General features: G+C 60.1%; 1 protein-coding gene across 1 annotated transcript in view; it reads right to left on the bottom strand.

The window, feature by feature from the left end:
• Positions 1-17,876, bottom strand: part of SMG6 (SMG6 nonsense mediated mRNA decay factor) — a 173,624-nt gene that overhangs the window by 8,489 nt on the left and 147,259 nt on the right. The window contains exons 14-16 of the mRNA XM_029082026.2: positions 16,371-16,547; positions 10,443-10,589; positions 1,938-2,091 (exon numbers count right to left, since the gene is read on the bottom strand). Of these exons, the coding sequence (XP_028937859.1) occupies positions 1,938-2,091; positions 10,443-10,589; positions 16,371-16,547 (478 nt within the window). The remainder of the gene's footprint in view (positions 1-1,937; positions 2,092-10,442; positions 10,590-16,370; positions 16,548-17,876) is intronic.

The raw sequence follows: 17,876 nt of genomic DNA, 5'->3' as shown, positions 1-17,876 counted from the left end.
AAGAGAAACAAGCCCGATGGAAGGCTGCAGGCTTAACCCCTTATTGCCTTAGAGAAAAGGAAGGGGGCTCAGCGGGGAATAGGAGCCCTTGGAGGTGTGAAGCGCTGGTGTCCCTCAGTGCACCGGGGCGGGGGAGCCCCACTGCCGAGGAGAAGTCCGGCGGATGCCGCCGGAGTCCAGGCCGGGAATCCAGCTGTACCAGACATCTGTCTGTCTCTCGCTGCCCGCCTGCCTCACTAAGGGGCAGAAGAGCCCGAGGCTCCAGCCAAAATCCCGAGTGGATGTGCCAGCAGCTTGATTCCTTGCCTGCCTTCCTGCCTGCCCAGCCCTGTCCTGACCAAACCCCCCACTTGGTTAGTGCTCTTGGGCTGAACAGGGCTGCCCCACCCCAGGGTCCTGATTGAGGGAGGGAGGGGTGGAAAGGAGCCTGACCTCGACCTGCCCGGAGGCCCCTCTGTCTGCCTGGGCTTGCCGTGCCCTGGGGGCAGGCGCTTCTGTGATGCGGGAGGGAAAACCCCGTCGCAAGTCCCGGGTCAACAGGTTTCTGTGGGTCTGCCGGGGCGGGCCTGGCGCGGGGAGGGGAGAGCGGGGAAGGGTTAGGGCCGCGGGGGTGCCAACATTCTCAGGTGGTGTTAACGGGTTTCCCACAACCCCCCAGGGCTCCGTAAACTCTGCAGGGGCGGATGCTTCCTGCCTTTTGTTTTCATCTCCCCACCCCCGGCACCGAGAAGCTCCGAACCGGGAAGGCCCGGCCGAGGAGCCCCTTGGCCCGGATGCCCGGGCCGGCCTGCCCGCAAGCCCCTTCTGTCGGGGGAAGGGACTCCTCGACTACTTCGTCTGGACCTCGAACTGGAGGAGCCTCCTACAGAAGCCTCAAGTTTCCCAGAGTCTGACTGGCTGGGATGAGTGTGCTCTCTTCTGTCACCATGGGCAAAATCACTTCGATTCTCTGGCCCTCAGTTATCTCACCCAGAAGACGGGGATGAAAAATACCTGCTCTTCCTCCTGCTTTTGACCGTGAACCCCGGGAGAGCCAGGGACCGTGTCCATCCTGCAAAAACTGCCTCTCTCCCAGCTCTTAGTACAGGGCCCGGCACCTAGTAAGCTCTTGGCGAACACCATGATTATCATCGCCGGGGGCCTCGTTCTGAGCCGCCCTCGCCCGCCGGATCTGCGGTAGGCAGGCTGGGGTTCTTTCCCAGAGCGGCCCGGGCCGCTGGGAACCGGATAGGCTGGGGCGGAGGTCTGACACCTTCGTCCCCGAACCTTCACGGGCCTCGGGGTCGCACTCCCGACCAGATGGAAGCGACTGCCCGGCGGGGAGGCGGGAAGTGGGGCGGGGGCGCCCGAGCCGAAGGCTAGCTCCCGGAGGGCCGGCCGACCCGGCCCTGGGGCGATACTGGCCAAAGGAATGCTACCTCGAACCCACAGGGCGATCGGGAAAAGCAACAAGACGATCAGACCAAAGGCATCTAACCACTTCAAAATCCTCCCAGCCGCCCTGCCAGACCACCCAGCAGCACCGCCGTTATCTGCCAGGGTTTCAGTGTTTACCAATAACGGGAACCAGCTTTGCTGTTTTACTGCGAGCTTTATAAGGATAAAAATAAGGGCCGGGCTCAGGGAGCCTACAGTTGCCGGGACACAGGAGTCCATTTGCTCGGGCGCCTTAAGCCGCGGGATCAGCCGCAATAATCTGCCCTGCTTTGATTGTTAAACAATTTCCCTTGCCCCGCTCTTTCCCCAAATTCTCGGCAAATCTCATCTTACACCCGCCGCCTGGTTCGGCCTTCCCGGCCCACGGGGCACGAGGCGTGGGTGTGCGCGTGAGGGTGAAGCCGCGGGCGCGGGGAGGGCGGTGGGCGGGGGAGCGTGTGTGTTCGCGCGCGCCTGGGGGCCCCGCTGCCGCCGTCCCCGACCAGTCCCGCCCGACTCACCGATGAGGGGCACCACCAGGATGTACTTCCTGCACTCCAGCAGCAGCGCCAGGCTTGCCAGGTGGTCGATGAAGCCGTTGGTGTCTGGGACGAGGAACAGGGGTCTGATCTCCAGCTCCATCTGCCTCATCTGACTCTGGTCCTCCAGCACGGCCTGCAAGACACCGGGCAGGCGGGGGAGTGAGCCAGCCGGCCAGGGAGCGAGGATAAGGCCCTGACTCTCGCTGGGTCAGCGGCCCGCCCCGCACCCGGCAACCGGCTCCGGAGGGGAAGGGAGCCCCCGCCGGAACCAGAGGATAGAAGAGGCACGACACGAGGCCGGGCCGGGGAGGTCCGGGAGGGTGGACCGGGCCCCGGGCCGAGGGAGCGGGATAGGGATTCGAAGCCTCCACGGCCCCACTGGATTAGCTCCGGGTGCCCCACGTCTCCCGGCTGAGAACAGGGAAGCGGGGTGGGGCCCTGCCCCTCCCGGGGGCGGCGGGAAGCCGGCAGGGAAAAGCGACGGGGCCGCCCGGCCTCTGGGCCCGTAGAGGTGGCCCTAAGCCAGAGCAGAAGTCCCCAGCATCCCCACGGGGACCCCGAGAGAGAAAGCCCCGGCCGGGGCCCCACCGGCCGCATCCTCTGGGGACCCGTCCCCGGGGAGCGCCTTCCCCGAGAAACGGAGGATGTGTGGTGGACAGCCGTGCGGGCAGGTGCTGTGGGAAGCCGGGGTGCCTACCGAAAGGTGCTCTTCTGGTTCCGGCAGCGGGGACAGTAAAACCGAAAGGCCGGGCCTTCAGAAGAAGAGGGCGGCCTCCCCGTGACCCGCCCAAGACCTCTCCTTCTGACTAAGGTGATGCCACAAGTAACTGCAGAGATCAATGATGGAACTCAAGAGGCTGGAGGCTTGGGCTCATGGCAGCCTTAGCAAACCCCTTCCGCCTCCCTCCAACTGCGCCAACCTGGGGGAAAGTCCCACCGCTTGACACCACTCTGTCTGGGGATTTGGGGTTTGTCTTGTTGCCCCGCCAAGGCTGCCAATCACCGGAGTCACTCTTTCCAAGTGACCTGAATTCACCGTGGGAACGGAACGGTGTCAAGAGCCAGCCCGGGGCCCGGGCACCTGCACCCCCGGAGCTCTGAGAACTATTTCTGGCCACCACGGCTCCACCCAGACACAGCCTCAGCCTATCCCCTCTCGACTTTGGCGGTTTCACTCGGGTCTCGCCTGCTGGGAACCCCTCTTCCCATCTTGAACCGTTTTTCTAACCCACTAGAGAAGCAGCCTGGACTAAGAGGAAAGAGCTCGGGGGAAGTGGGAGATCTGGGTCCTAATCCCGGCTCCACCATCCGTTTGCCGGGTGACCCTGGGCAAGTCGTCTAACTGCTCCGGGCCTCCGATTCCTGATCTGTTTGCCTTCCCCCTTAGACCGGGAGTCCCATCTGGGAAGGGGACTGTCCAGATGACTCCAGGACAGTGCTTAGCATGGAGTAAGCACCGAACGGATACGCGGAAGCAGCAAGGCACAGTGGGCAGAGCCCGGGCCTGGGGGGTCAGAAGGTCATGGGTTCTAATCCCGGCTCAGCCAACTGTCTGCTTTGTGATCTTGGGAAAGTCACTTCGCTTCTCCGGGCCTCGGTTACCTCATCTGTAAAATGGGGATTGAGACTGTGAGCCACAACTGAGATAGGGATAGTTGTCTAACCCGATTTGCCTCGTACAGCGCCTAGTACAGTGCCTGGCACGCTGTAAGAGCTCAACAAATACCACAATTATTATTATTATTATTAATTACATACATAAATAAATCAAGAAAAACAGGTCCAGTGCCTCTCCCTTTAACCTCTCCTCCAAATTCTACTTACATCCGCTCACTTCCTTCCCGGGCACAAGGCGAGATCTACGACGAGAGTCAGCCCGGGATCATTCCCAGGATATGTGACTCTGCTAGGATTCTTGCTCTGCGCCTCGGTTTCCCCGCCCGGTGGGAGTACACCGGGACCGGTGGACCTAGACTCGCTCCTTAGAGGACCGCGGAGAGCGGCTCAGACCATCACCCGGCCTACTTGGGACCAGGTGACCCACAGGGATGGGGTGAAGGTGCCTGGCATTCCGCTGAGCGTGAGGGGAAAAGGGAAGAGGCTGTTTACCCTGTGGTGGGAAGGAGAGGAAGGAGGAGGAGCGAGGCTCAGCCGCAGGGCTTTATCTAGGCTTTGGCCTGGGCCCAGTGGGAGGTTAGGAGGCCCAAGAGGTGAGAGGGCAGAGTCGATGCAGGCCCCCTCCCCTCCGCCCCATTTCCCCCCAGGAGACTTCAAGCCAGGCAAGGTCTGCATCCCCTCTGCCCGGTCACAATGCCACCCGCAGGCAACTTCCCCTAGCCAGGCTCTGCTTGGTGAGTCAGCGCACAACTGTTTCCTGTCCCCCGCATGCCCTCCCTTGGCCTCAGAAGGGTTAAAGGGCATCGCCCCCGCTGCCCCCCGAGTGCCGGCCGGGGTCGGGGAGGGGGAGATCAACCTGGTTCGTGGCCCGGCGGCGGCAAGGCTCGGCTGCGGGGGGCTGGGAGTTCGTGGGCGTCCCCCTGCCCGTGTCCGTCTTCCCGGTGCTGCGCGCGCGCGCGCGCGTTTAGGGTGCGCGGCGTTTGCCCTCCCAACTTTTCCAGATTTTACCCGTCAGATTCCTGGCAGGCGTGCCAGATTCCTGCGCGGCGCCTGTGCCGGCCGTCACGTCCCATTCCGCTCCCCGGGCCGCACGGTGAGAGCAGGACACAGGATGCGCAGGGAGTGAAAGAGTGAGGTCGGCGGGGACCGTGCCAAGTCCCCGCTCACAGCCACGGGGCGCTCGGGGAGCAGGGGAAGCGCACGGCTGCAGAGTTCAGAGGCCGCTGGCGAGATTTATTTTTGTTTGTGTGAGTAAAAGGCTGCTGAAGCCTCTGGCTGGGGGAGGGGGGCGGGCCGGGATGCAGACAGATTCTCCCTGGCCCCGAGCCAAGTACCAAAGGGAGCCAGGATGCTGACCCAAAAGGAGAGTGCCACGGCCACCCTTTCCCACCCCCGCCCTCCCTGGACCCGGTGGCCCGGGCAACTGATGAGAACCAGGTTCACTCTCTATCTTTCCCAGGGACCGGGTGCCTCAACAGAGCCGGAAGGCCCCACTCGGCCCAGGGCTCTGGGCATCAGGGGAGGAAACGGGACACAGATAGAGGGGGTTGGAGAAGAAGTCCTCCCGCCTGATTCTGCTCCCAGGCTCCGAGCCGCCTTGGGGCATTCAGACCTCGCTTCCGCCACTCCCATCTGCCCACACTGGAACTCTGAGCGGGTCAGAGATGACCGGATTTAAGTCCGGCGGGGGTTCGGGCTGAGTGGGCCATGCCGTTCCCCCGGCCCCGAGGACTACGACCGCAGGGCGACGGAGGGCCCGGGGGAGGGGCACGGAGGACTGGGAGCTCTCGGGGAGGGAGGGGGTCGGGGCCGCAGCCCGGATGGAGATGCCCATCTGTAGCCTCTCGGCAGGCACCGGAAGTGGGGGATGTGGCAGAGGCAGGCAGGGAGGTGACTGTCTCTGGGCTTCATCCCAAGCTACAGCAGAGACCCGGGCACCAAGTCAGAAACACCCGAACCCGGAGAGTTCCTAAACCACCCCCTACCTGGGGCTCTCAACTGGCAAACAGCCTTGGGAAGAACGGGGTCCAGGTTGGTTCCAGATGGAGCTACACCCGGGATGAGAAACAGAGTGTTACATGACTCTGGGGGTTCCCGCCACCGACTCCCCGCTTCCCGTCAAGGCTTTACCGTAGGAAGGGATGGGGCAGGGACACTGCCCCTCTGCTGGAGGAGGAGGAGGAAGAGCAGGAGGAAGGAGAGCGGTTCCTTGCAAATGTACCCTGAGCTGCGCCGCCGGGGGTGACTACAAGGTATCGAGCACCTCTGGCTCTGTGGGTCGACGAGCTGTGAGCCCCAGGGCGGCGGTGGGCAGTGGCCGAGCAGGGGCTTCCCAGGGTGTCCATCTACGCTCCTCAGGCCTCGAGCCTTAAGGCGAAGGCGGCGGACGGCACGGGCGCTGGGGGACCCGAGAACCTCCCAGGCCGGACCCACCGTGGAGGGAGCAGAACCCGGGGACTTCCCCGGAGGATCCCCCTCCTCGGGGCGGGCGGCGGGGGCCCCCGAGGCGAGGGGCTCCGGTCGCCGGGGAGGCTGGAGAATCGCTCAGTCTGGAGGGCGGCTGCCCTCATCCTCAGACGTGCTTTCCTGGCCCGGCGCGAACGTGCCCCCGGCCTGGGAGAGCATCAGGGCCCCGCCGGCCGGGAGCCGGGGCCGGGTGTCCGCCTTCCGCCTTCCGCCGCCGCCACCAGGCACCGGCCCGCTCCCGTACAGGTGTGGGGCGCCGCGCACGCGCCCGCCCCATTGTTTCCCCCGGGGGGAAGCGTCAATGGGAGGCGGCTATATTTAGAGTCCGGCTCCGAGGCCGCCACAAAGGAGCGGCTGCATCTCCAGGAGGGAGGCGGGCGGGCGGGCGGGAAGGGGACAGGGGAGCGGAGCTATTTTCAGAGCACATGTCATCGCTGGCCGCGGAGCGGGGCCGCTGCTGTAATGCCGAGCGAAACAATAGCTGTGGCCGGAGGAAGAGCCTGTTATGTTTCAGGTGGGATGTTTGCCACTGCTCAGGAAACCCGACCGCTCCCTGCGGCAGCGGCACAAATCACAGAGGAGCCTCCCGGAGGCTAGGAGGAGGAGGAGGCGGCAGCGGGGGGCTCAGGGCCGCACCGGAGCCGGGGCGAGGTGCCAAGAGGCTCCGCCCTGGGGCCGGTGGGGAGGCGGGATTTCCAGCGGCAGGTCTGACCCAGGGAGCTCCAGCTGAAATGGAACACACCCGGCCTCCCGGGCTTCCCCTGCCCCTCCGCTTCTCTCCCTGGACGGCGCTTGCGAGCCTACGCACGGCGGGGACCCCCGGGGGAGGGGGCCGGGCCGGCGGAGCGGCCCCGGGTTCCAGAGGAAGGATGCGCTCAGAGCAGCCGGCCCCGGCGAGGCTGCATGGGAACCCGGCAGCCACCGCCGGCCCCAGGCTCTCCTCAGGCGGGACGGGCCAGAGGATCCGACCCGGCGCTCCGGGGGTTGGCTGGGCCTCCGCGTCTGAGCCTGTCTGCACCTCGGCTCCAGCTGCACGGACCCCGTGAGCTGCCCACACCCTCTCTGACCTCCGGCCGGCCCCGTTCGCCGGGCCCCGTGAGGCTCCGGAAGGAGGGAGGAGCGTGTTAAGGGAGAGGGCCCGGGCCCCGCCTCCCCCGGGGCCCGGAGCCCCCCGCTCCCCTCCCACCCCCGACTTCAAACCCCGGCCCCGGCCCCGGATGAGCTTAGGCCGGGGGGTCTGGGCAGAGCTGAGGGGGCCCGGCTGTGGTCCTGGCTCCCTTCCTGCCTCTGCGGCCATTAAAGGGGCCGGAGGGGCTTTTTCAACCTCGTCTTCCCATCTCCCGCTCCGAACATGTGCGGTTCCTGTTTAGCTGCATCTGTAAAAGGCGCTGGGAGCTGGGGACTCGCCTTACACCTCTCGGTTAACACCCCTCCGAGGCCGCGCGGAGTTCAGAGCCGTTTAATTTACGGCCCATCGCTCCGATCTTAATTCTCTCGATGCTCCTTTTTTTTTTCTTTTCACCTTATTGTATTAGTGCGACCCAGGTACCTGCCAACAATAAGGGCCTCTCTAGCTGGGAGCCTCTACCCCGGCTCCCGAGACGATTTCTACCTTTGCCTTGGGATCCCCTCCCGCCTCCCCCCCGCCCCCCCCCCAAATTAAACCTTAAGAGGAAAAATAAGAAAAGGTTAAAGTGGGTTTGTAGAGACGAAGCCCAGTGGTTCTGGGCAGGGAGCCAATGGCCCGAGGGTACACACATGTGTGCATTCTCCCAGAAGGGCCTTCACCGGCCCTGTTTTACAACCACCTCGGCACAGACTGCAGGGTTCACGCATATGGCCAGACAGATGTGTCTGGCTTACGTTCAAGGCTGGAAAATGAAGAATTATGGAAGTGAAGGGCCCTGGGCATTAAAAGGGGGAAGGGCGGGGGGGGTGGGGTGGGGTGGGGTGGGGAGGGAGAGCATTTTTCCTCTGCTGAGAAATCCTCCTGTGGGCTGCGAGGCTGGAGGAAGGAGGCTGACGGGAGGCCAGGAGCGGTATACGGAGGCCTGCTCTTAAAGGGGCCGGGACAAGCCGGCGAGAGGACGGGGGCCTCCGGACCGACCCCAACCGGCTCATCCCAAGTCCCCGGGCCAGTCCTTTCGGACGGGCCCCGGGTGGCCCTCCCTGTTGAGGTGCCCAAAGGAGCCGGACCCCTCCCTCGGGGCCCTCCCCGGCCCTCCGTGGCCACGCCTCTTTCCTGGGGGAGGGTTTGGAAATCCCTGGTGATGTTCAAAAGCTCCGGAGGGAGATCCTGTTCTCAGAACGCCACTAGATGCCACTAGATGCCACCCACGTACGCAGTCCCGTACCCGAGGGCACCTCCCTCCCACGCGGACTAGAGAGTTGGGTGCCGTCAAGTCAGAGGGTCCCGCTTCGGGGAAAGGGTGATGAAAGCTTGGAAAAGAAGTTCCGCGGAGGAAGGTATAACGGGAATTGTTTAGCCTGGAGAAAAGGCAGTCACACGCACCGTCTTCCTCTCGTACGATGCTCTGTCCAAATCGGAGCTCAATAAGCGCCGGGGGTGATACCGCAGAGGAGGCTGACCGGCCTGTTCATCTTTACCTCCAGTGTACTGGACTGCCCCAAGCGCTTGGTACAGCGCTCTGGCACACAGTAAGCGCTCAATAAATGCCACCGATCGACTGAGTGGGGACAAGTGAGCCGGAGTCGCAGCCGGAGGAAGAACTTGCTGACTCTGAGAGTCGAGACACTGGAAAATGTTAAGGAGGGGAGTGGTGGAAGTGCTCAAGGGGAGGACTGCTATTAGCCTTCTCCCTGACTGGAGGCTTGTCTCTAGACTGTAAGCTGGTGTGGGTAGGGAATATTTCTGTTTTTTGTTGTACTGTACTCTTCCAAGTGCTTAGTATAGTGCTCTGTACTCAGTAAGCGTTCAATAAATACGACTGAATGATGTCTGCTACAATCCAGACCGTGTGCTTCGCTGCTCACATGCCAACCTTACTCACTGTACCTCCATCTTGGCCAGCTCATCACTGACCCTGTGCCCATGTCCTTCCTCTGGCCTGGAACTCCCTCCCCCTTCATATATGATGGAACACCACTCTCCCTACTTTCAAAGCCTTTTTAAAATCCCATCTCCTCCAAAAAGCTTTCCCCGATTAAGCCCTTATTTCCCCAATTCCCTCCCGCATCACCCTCGCACTTGGTATCGGTACCCTTCAAGCACCTGTTGATCAACCCACCCTCAACATCCCGGCACTTATCCACGCAGAGCTGAACCAATCATATTGATGCCTGTCTCCTCATCTAGACTGTAACCTCCTCGTGGGCAGGGGAAGCATCTACCAGCTCTGCTGTACTGTACTCTCCCGACTGCTTAAGTACAGTGCTCTGCAAACAGTAAGTGCTCAATAAATACCTTTGATTGATTTCATTCAGAGCCCTATTTCACGGGTCCAAGGCCCCAAACTGCTCGCCTAACCCCTTTCCTGCTCCTCCTGATGGAGTCACGTCACCTAACCTTATAATAACAACACTAATAATGATAATACTAATAATCTGTGATGTTTGTTAAGTGCTTGCTGTGTAACAAGCTCTACACAAAGCACTGGGATAATCGGATTACACGCAATCCTTGTTCCATGCCTTCGGCTCAACCCAGAAGCCCTTGCCTGTACACTGGTATTACTGCACCCTCCCAAGACCTCTGCAAGCAGATTTCTGGCTGCTTCCAGTTCAACCCAGTATATTTCCAGTCTGACACCTGAAACGTATATTTCCAGTCCGACATCTGAAATTGGGGGTGGAGGGGGAGGACCATTTGAGCACGAGCATCTCTTCTCCAGGGGCCCAGTGCCCCAAGGCCTAAGCGTAACTTTGCCCCATAACATGGCTGTAAACTCCTGGAGGGTGAGGATCGTGTCTACTAACTGTAATGTGCTCTCCTAAGCATTCAGTACAGTGCTCTGCGCCCAGTAAATGGTCAATAAATACCACTGATTGACTGCTGCCAAAAAGTTCCCAATCAGTGAATCAATCAATGATATTTACTGAGCGCTTACTGGGTGCAGAGCAGATGCACAGGGGAAAGTAAAATTCAATAGAGTTGGTAGCCTCGATCCCCGCCCACAAGGACCTTACAGTTTACAGGGAGAGATAGACATTAAAATAAATTACAGAGGGGAAACAGTAGAGCGTAAGAATATGATCCAAAATGCTGAAGGGCTGGGGTGAGTATCAGAACGCTCTAAGGGGTCCCACAGCCACGTGCACCGTCGACGTGGCTAGGGGAAACGAGGGCTTAGTCGAGGAAGGCCTCTTGGAGGAGAGGTGATTTTTGCGGAGGATTTTGAAGGTTGGAGAAGCCAGCCTTTCTCCCCGACCGATTAGCCGTACCTGGATCTTCTCCTGGCGACGCTGTTGCTCAGCTATCTTCCTGGCCAATGCCAGCTTCCTGGCCCGGAGCTCCCGGATGTCATACTCGCCCCCACTGCCTTCGGCCTCCGAATCTTCCTCCAAGTCTTCTATCACCACGTCTTCCTCCTTCGGGTAGCAGGGATGGCCCGGGAAAACGAGGAGAGGAGAGGAAATGTTTTAAGTGAGTCCGGGGCATTGCCTGGAGCTTCCCCTACCCTCTACACCCTGGAACGTGTCCCACAGCGGGCACGGCCTTCTAGACGCTCGGGAGAGGTCGCTCGGAGAACTGTCGCTCGTCTTCTCTGCCAACAGACCCATCTCCCCTCTTTCCCAGCTACTACGTCCCCTCTCACGAGAACACGTCGACCAAAGAAATTGGGTCAGACCAGTGATTCATTCAGCCTACTTAATCTCACCCCAAAAGGGGCAACAGAATGACTGGAGGAGTCCGGTGTCTTCTGGGCATTTGGTCCTGAGGTTCAGGGTCATTCTACTGAAGATGTCTCCCTCTCCCACTTTGTAAACTACTATGAGCCTCTTTTTTTTTTTCTTAAAAATAGTATTTGTTAAGCGATAGCTACGGGTTCGGCACTGTGAGAAGCGCTGGGGTAAATACGAGCTAATCAGGTTGGACACAGTTCATGTCCCACCTGAGACTCAGTCTTAATCCTCATTTTACAGATGAGGTAACTGAGGCACAGACATGTGAAGTGAGTTGTCCGAGGTCACAGAGGAGACAAGTGGCGGAGCCGGCATTCACACCCAGGTCCTTCTGACCCCCAGGCCTGTGCTCTATCCACTAGGTCACACTGCTTCTCTTGTCCGTGGTTGGATCCAGGATCCACCATCCCAGCCAAACCCTCCTCGTGGTTAGGATCTCCTCCCAGGCACCGCTTGTTCTCTCTCCCTCCCCCAGCCACTGCTCCTCTCATACCCTTAGGTTCAAGGTTTGATCCTTTTCCCCACTATAAGCCAAGCAAGGAATATGAAACTCCCCAACTTGATCTCAGATACTTGCTAAGGATCTGATGGAAACGCACTCCAGCTGGGAGTAGGGTTGGAGCTGCCGCCCGGGGCTTAGCCTCCTTCATCCCAGGCTGCTTGGGGCATCCGATCCCCCGGAGGGGTAGAGGAGATGGGGCCCTGGGTCCCTCTCTGTGATCGAGTCCATGTGTGGGGGGCAGCCAACTCTTCCCTGTAGGAACTCCCTCAGCCAGGGGCAGCCTTCATTCCTGCCGCCCTCACTCGGATGTTTCCCTCGGGGCCGGGAGACTAGGCAGGGCCATTTGGGTGTCACACGTGGCCCCGGGGACCCGCCGCCAGCCTGGCGGAGCTCCTCGCGGGGGCCGGCACCTCACCTACCGCAGCGTCTGCCCTGAAAGGCCACTCTCCGGGTGGTCCCGAGCTCGGGGCCTCTTCCCGTTGGCCCAGGTCGGTGGAGAGCATGCAGCCGCCCGAGGGAGTTGGGATGGGATTCTCTGGAGGGCCTGGGTTAGTGGGTGGAGATGGAGGTGAGGGAAGAGGGCAGGAGCGAGGAGAGTGTGGTACTGGGTGGGAAGGGTGAGGCTTTCGCTCCGCTTGAAGAAGCTATTGAGAAGCAGCGTGGCCTAACGGATACAGCCCGGGCCTGGGAGTCAGAAGGACTTGGGTTCTAATCCCGACTCTGCCACCCATCCGCTGTATTATCTTGGGCAAGTGACTTCACTTCCCCGGGCCTCTGATACCTCACCTGTATAGTGGGGATGAAGACTTACCCCGTGCGGGACAAGGACTGCGTCCAACCTGAAAACCTGCATCTACTTACTCCGGCGCACAGTGTCTGGCTCATAGGAAGCGCTTAACAAATACCATAAAAAAGTTATCGTTCCTCCTTGGCCCTCTCTAGGATTTCTCCACAGGTGGGGATGGAAGGAAGAGCTCCAGGCTAGTCCTTCCTCCTGCAGATGGGCCTATGGTCCCTTTGGCCTTCCTGTACTGTTAAGACGGCTAGTGGACGGGATCTATCCGCCCCTACCTAGCCAGCTCGGCTCGAGCACCCCAAGGCCCCCACCCCGAGCCCGGCCCGGCCCGGACTACCCTCTCCTCCTCCCCACCTAGGCAGTGAGCTTTTTGTGGGCAGGGATCGTGTCTACCTCTGCTACAGGAGGGCTCAGTACAGGGCTCTGCCCACAGTAAGCGCTCGATAAATACTGCCGATCGAGCGACCGGTTGTGAGGGTCGGGGGATGCCGTTGCGGGGGGAATCGGAGAACCGGCTTCCGTACGGACGCGGGGGGTCCCAGCCGGCCACAGAGAGAAGAGTCCATTTCTCAGCGGGAGCAGAGAGAAGTCCTCGGTTCGAGGACCCTGAGAGAGTTTTAGGGGCTGGGATGCTCCCCTGGGAAAGGAAGTCAGCTCTCTCTGCGCCGCACAGTCTTGGAGGGCCCCAGGCCTCGGGAAGGAGGAAGACCTGGCCAACCGGCTCACTTCCTCCCGGGGCCGACGCAGACCCCGGTGAGCGGAGCGGCCGAGCGGGTGCCGGCGAGCCAGTGTCTTCGCCGAGCAGGAACCTGCAGGGTGACTGTGGGGTTTCGGGAGCACTTGCCCAGGGTCAGGAGGTGGTCATGGTGGCTGGTCTGAGGCCTCGCTCTGCTCTCACAGCAAATGGGGAAGTGCCGGGTTACAAAATTACACAGGCGGAGGGGAGGAGGGTTTCCCAGGAGCAGCTCACGTAAGGGAACCCAGGAGCCTCGTGGGAAAGGGAAGAAGCAGGGAGCTGGTGGGGGTCGTGACCTCGGATTTGGTCTCTGGGGAAGGTGGGGAGGGTGTGTGGCACGGTCACATGGTGGGAGAGAGGAGAGTTCTGCTCTCAAGGGTTGGGCCTCGTGCCCAGGCCGGGCCTCAAGAGTAGGGGGAAGAGATACTGTTCAGCTCACACAACGCTATTACTACTAAAAGTAACAACGATAACGATAATAATAATAATAATAATGGCAGTAGTAATGGTATTTGCTATTTGCTAAGAGCTCACTAAGTGCTGGGTCACAGACAAGATAATCGTGCCAGACTCAGCCCCGGGCTCTTTAGTGGAAAGAGCACGGGCCCTGGAGCCAGAGGACCTGGGTTCTAATCCTGGCTCCATCACCTGTCCGCTGCATAACGTCGGGCAAGTCGCTGAACTTCTCTGTGCCTCAGTTATCTCATCTGGAAAGTGAAGATGGAGACTGTGAGCCCCACGTGGGAAACGGACCGTGTCCGACCTGATCAGCTTCTATCTACCCCAACGCTTAGTACAGGCCTGCCACGTAAGTGCATTATAAACACCATGAAAAGAGGTCCCCGTCCCACAAGGCGCTCACGGTCTCTCCCTCGCGGAGAGTGACGACGGATACTGAATTCCCGTTTTCCAGATGAGGAAACTGAGGCAGAGAAGTGCAATGACTTGCCCGAGGTCACAAAGCAGGCAAGTGGCAGAGCTGGGATTAGAACCCAGGTCCCCCAACTCCCAGTCCTGTGGTCTCTCCTCTAGGCCACGCTGTTTCTTGTATGACAGTTCTGGCCTCCTCTCAACCGCGCTCACGATCACTGTCTGCACTGACCCCGGGGTGGCCCAACCGAGGGATTCTTTCCACCCTGAACCGATCTGCGCTTCGAATTGAAGAAGTGGAAGGCGGAAGGATCCCAGGCTTCCTCAGACAACCCCATATACCTAACAGGAGAGAGTCTCTCGGCTCCATGGGGATTGTGCCCAGGGGCTTGCCGGGAGCCTAAATTTCCTCTCATCAATTAATCAATCCACTGATCCCTTGTTCCGCCATCCGAAGCAGAAAGCTCGAATGCCACGCTGCCCCCTCCTCTGGCACACCCCTTGCCCGGGAAGCAGTGTGCCTCATCACTGGCATTCTCCCACTTTAGCCCGTAAGTTCATGTGGGCAGGGAACACGTCTACCAACTCTGTGGTAATGGACTCTCCCAAATAGTACAGTGCTCAGCACACAGGAAGTACTCAATAAATACTACCGACTGACCGACTGGCTGACTGACGGGCAACACGACGGAACTCCCCGGCAGCCGCCACGGAGACCATACCGATCTTAGGTTAGGCCTCTTCCCCTGCTGTTCGGAGAGGTGGCAAACAGGAGCAAGAAGCCCAGCTGCTGTCTGAAGATGAGGTCCGAGAAGAGAAGGCCCTCTTATAATCATTTGCAATCACTTACGTTATCCTGCCTTGATTAACGTGTCAGCCTCCTCGCTGACCTCCCAGCCTCACGTCTCTCCCTACTTCGGTCCATACTTCACTCCGCTGCCCGGATCATTTTCCTACGAAACCGTTCTGGCCGTGTTTACCCTCTCCTCTAGAACCTCTCCGTCAAACAGAAACTCCTCACCATTGGCTTTAAAGCACTCAATCGGCTCGTCCTCTCCTACCTCACCTCACCACTCTCCTACTGCAACACAGCCTGCACGCTTCGTTCCTCTGACGCCAACCTACTCACTATCTATCTCTATCTCACCTATCTCGCCGCCGACCTCTGGCTCGCGTCCCGTCTCTGGCCTGGAATGCCCTCCCTCCTCATATCCGACAGATTATTACTCTCCCCTCTTTCAAAGTCTTACTGAAGGCACATCTCCTCCAAGAGGCCTTCTCTGATTAAGCCCTTCTTTCCTCTTCTCCCACGCCCCTCTGTGTCACCCCGACTTGATCCCTTTACTCATCCCCTCTTCCAGACCCACAGCGTTTAACGTACATATCTGTAATTTATTTATTTATATTAATATCTGTCTCCCCCTTCAGAGTGTACGCTCATCGTGGGCAGGGAATGTGCCCGTTTATTGTCATATTGTACGCTCCCTAACATTTAGTACAGTGCTCTGCACACAGTAAGCGCTCAATAAATATGACCGCCTGACTGACTGACCCTGCAGAAACGGTCACGGATCCCGTCTGCCACTCTTTTCCAGCTGCTCAACTGATGCCTGCCGTCCCTGGGTCAGCCCTGAGGCAGACGAGAGGCTGGGTGTCTCCCGGGGCTCCCCCACCCCGATCCCTTGCTTGCGTCCCCAGCGTCTGGGAATCACCAGGGAGGAGTCAAAACAAAGCCCCGTCCCGTCGGTGAGCCGACCTCCAGTTCTAAGACCCACTTTCCTGTCCCACAGGCCCGTGTGCCCTCTCACTAATAAAACTGCAGGATGAAGAAGGAAAGAGTCAACCTGCAGGCAGGGAGGCTGGCAGTGCCCTGAACCGCACACCCACACACACCCACGCATGCACACACACCCACACCGAGAGGCTGGAGTGAAACGAGGGCTACAGGAACAACCAAGGGCAAAAAAACAAGAGGAGAATTCCTTAATCACATCAGGATGTGCGGGAGGGAGGGGAGCGAGCGAGGGAGGGCGGTCGGGGGGAGGGGGCGATTTTCCACACGGGGCCGGCAATGTCAGCTCTTCCTGTACGTGTGCTGGAGGCTGGAGTTCAGGCCTGTGCCGCACCGAGCTCCAGGTCTATAAACTTGATCCTCATCCTGAACCCTGACACCCGCTCCCCAACCCCCCGCCCCCTGCCCCGCGTCTCGAGGGCTGCACGTTATTGCGGGCCTTCGCTTGGCCTTCCCTCCCTTCTCCCCCATCGCGGTATTCCGAAGCGGCATCTGGAACTCATAGCAGGGCGGGAAGGAGGCACCGGGGTGGGACTGGCAGGAAGGGGCACCAGCAGAGTGCACTCTTGAGAAGCCGGCTGTGCACGATTCTCACTCGCGCACACACACATATGCGCACACACACACGCGCACACACACACACACACACACAGACCCAGCTCACAGCCGCTATAAATAGCCAGGAGCAGGAGCTGAAGCCACAGGCAGGGGCCGAGGTCCCCCAGGGGGAGGTTTTCCCTTTGCCGCAGCGCGCTCTTCCCGCACAGTACCTGATCTTCCAGTTGTTTTCCCTCTTGGCTTCCCATTTCCTTTCCCATGGTGTCTGGGACGGGTGCCACTGACACATATTTTCCACCCTTGAATGCCAGCAGAGGCTCTTCTTGTCCACAAAGGGCTTCCAGGAAATACTTCAGCACTGTGACCCTCTTGCAGTCGGCTGCAATAACCTACAGGGCGAAGGGGAGAGAAGGAAAACAGCATTTGCTGAGAGAGAAGACGATGACGAGAGGGGCTGGTGGGTGGCCAAGGGGCTCGTGAGAAACGTGTCCGAGTTACTTTGGGTGTGTGTGTGGGGGGGGGTGGTGCGCGGAAGGACGGGGTGGGTGGACGGGGAGGCCGGCCGGGGGCTCTAGGGCGAGGGCTCGGTTGGGGGAGTCTCCAACTCCCTGCGGAGGACGCGGGGCGGCGGGGCTATGGGAGCTGACCCCGGCTCTTCTGTCCATCCAAGGACAGGGCCCCTCACTCCCAGACTCCAGGCCGGCCCAACCCAGCCCGAAGAGGCCAGGAGGGGCCTCCTTGGCCTCCGCCAAACCTCCCCCCTGACAGCTGCTTGACCCTGAACAGAGATGACCAGTATCTCGCTCTGCCAGACCGAGTATCTCATCTGAGGTGGTTGAGGAGCTGGGGGGGGGGGGGGGGGGAGAGCGAGGTGGCAGCCTAGCTGACGGTGACCCCGTGAGGGGAGACCACCAGGCCCGCCAGAACGTTCCCTCCTCACCGTCTTTCCCCCGGCCCCCCCGAGAGGAGGGCTGGGATCCGGCGGGAGCACAAGGATGAACGACGATGGTTCTTTCGTACGTTTCATTTCGGCTAAACTGCGGCGGGCTCCTCCCGACGGGCTCGCTGGTGAGCGTGAGGGGCTTCCCAGGCCTTAAGGGCAGGGGGTCAGGTGGGCAGACGTTGGCGGGGAGGAAGAGAAGGGGGCAGGTGTCCGGCTACAGGTGTTGGGTGGGGGTGCTTAACCAAAGTTTTGTTCCTCGAGGGATTCACGCCATCCCTTTCCCATGTGGTCACCTCGGAACGTAACTGAGTGTTCTGTCCGGGAAGCTGGGGCTGATTTAGCTGAAATGAAATTCAATATCTCGAGTAATCATCGAATTTATGAGACTCTCAGATGGAGTTTCCACAGTTGCACAGTCTGGAATCCTTCCCCTTTGTGCCTACACACACATACACACACACACACACGCCTTCACCTCTAAATCCATCTGTTTTACCTCGGCCTCACACATCTCTCCCTCTGCAGCCATTTCCTACAAAATTCCTTCCTCCCTTCCCTGACTAATCCCGTCACTTCTCCTTCCTCCTCGAGGGGAAGAAAGGTCCACCGCTGAACCACTCCCGCGGCATGAGGAAGATCTCGTTCGACCGGCCAAATGCGAACGACTGCGTGGTCTGTGGTGAAGTGCCGAGAGAGAGAAAGGCCGCTTCGGTCGGGCCCCAGCGGGGATCGCTTCTACCAACTCCGCTGTACTGCATCAATCGATCAGTGGTAT

The sequence above is a fragment of the Ornithorhynchus anatinus genome, chromosome 17 (assembly GCF_004115215.2).
Source record: "Ornithorhynchus anatinus isolate Pmale09 chromosome 17, mOrnAna1.pri.v4, whole genome shotgun sequence".
Classification (NCBI taxonomy): Eukaryota; Metazoa; Chordata; class Mammalia; order Monotremata; family Ornithorhynchidae; genus Ornithorhynchus; species Ornithorhynchus anatinus.
Note: the sequence above shows the minus strand (reverse complement) of the source record. Positions and strands in the feature narration are given on the sequence as shown.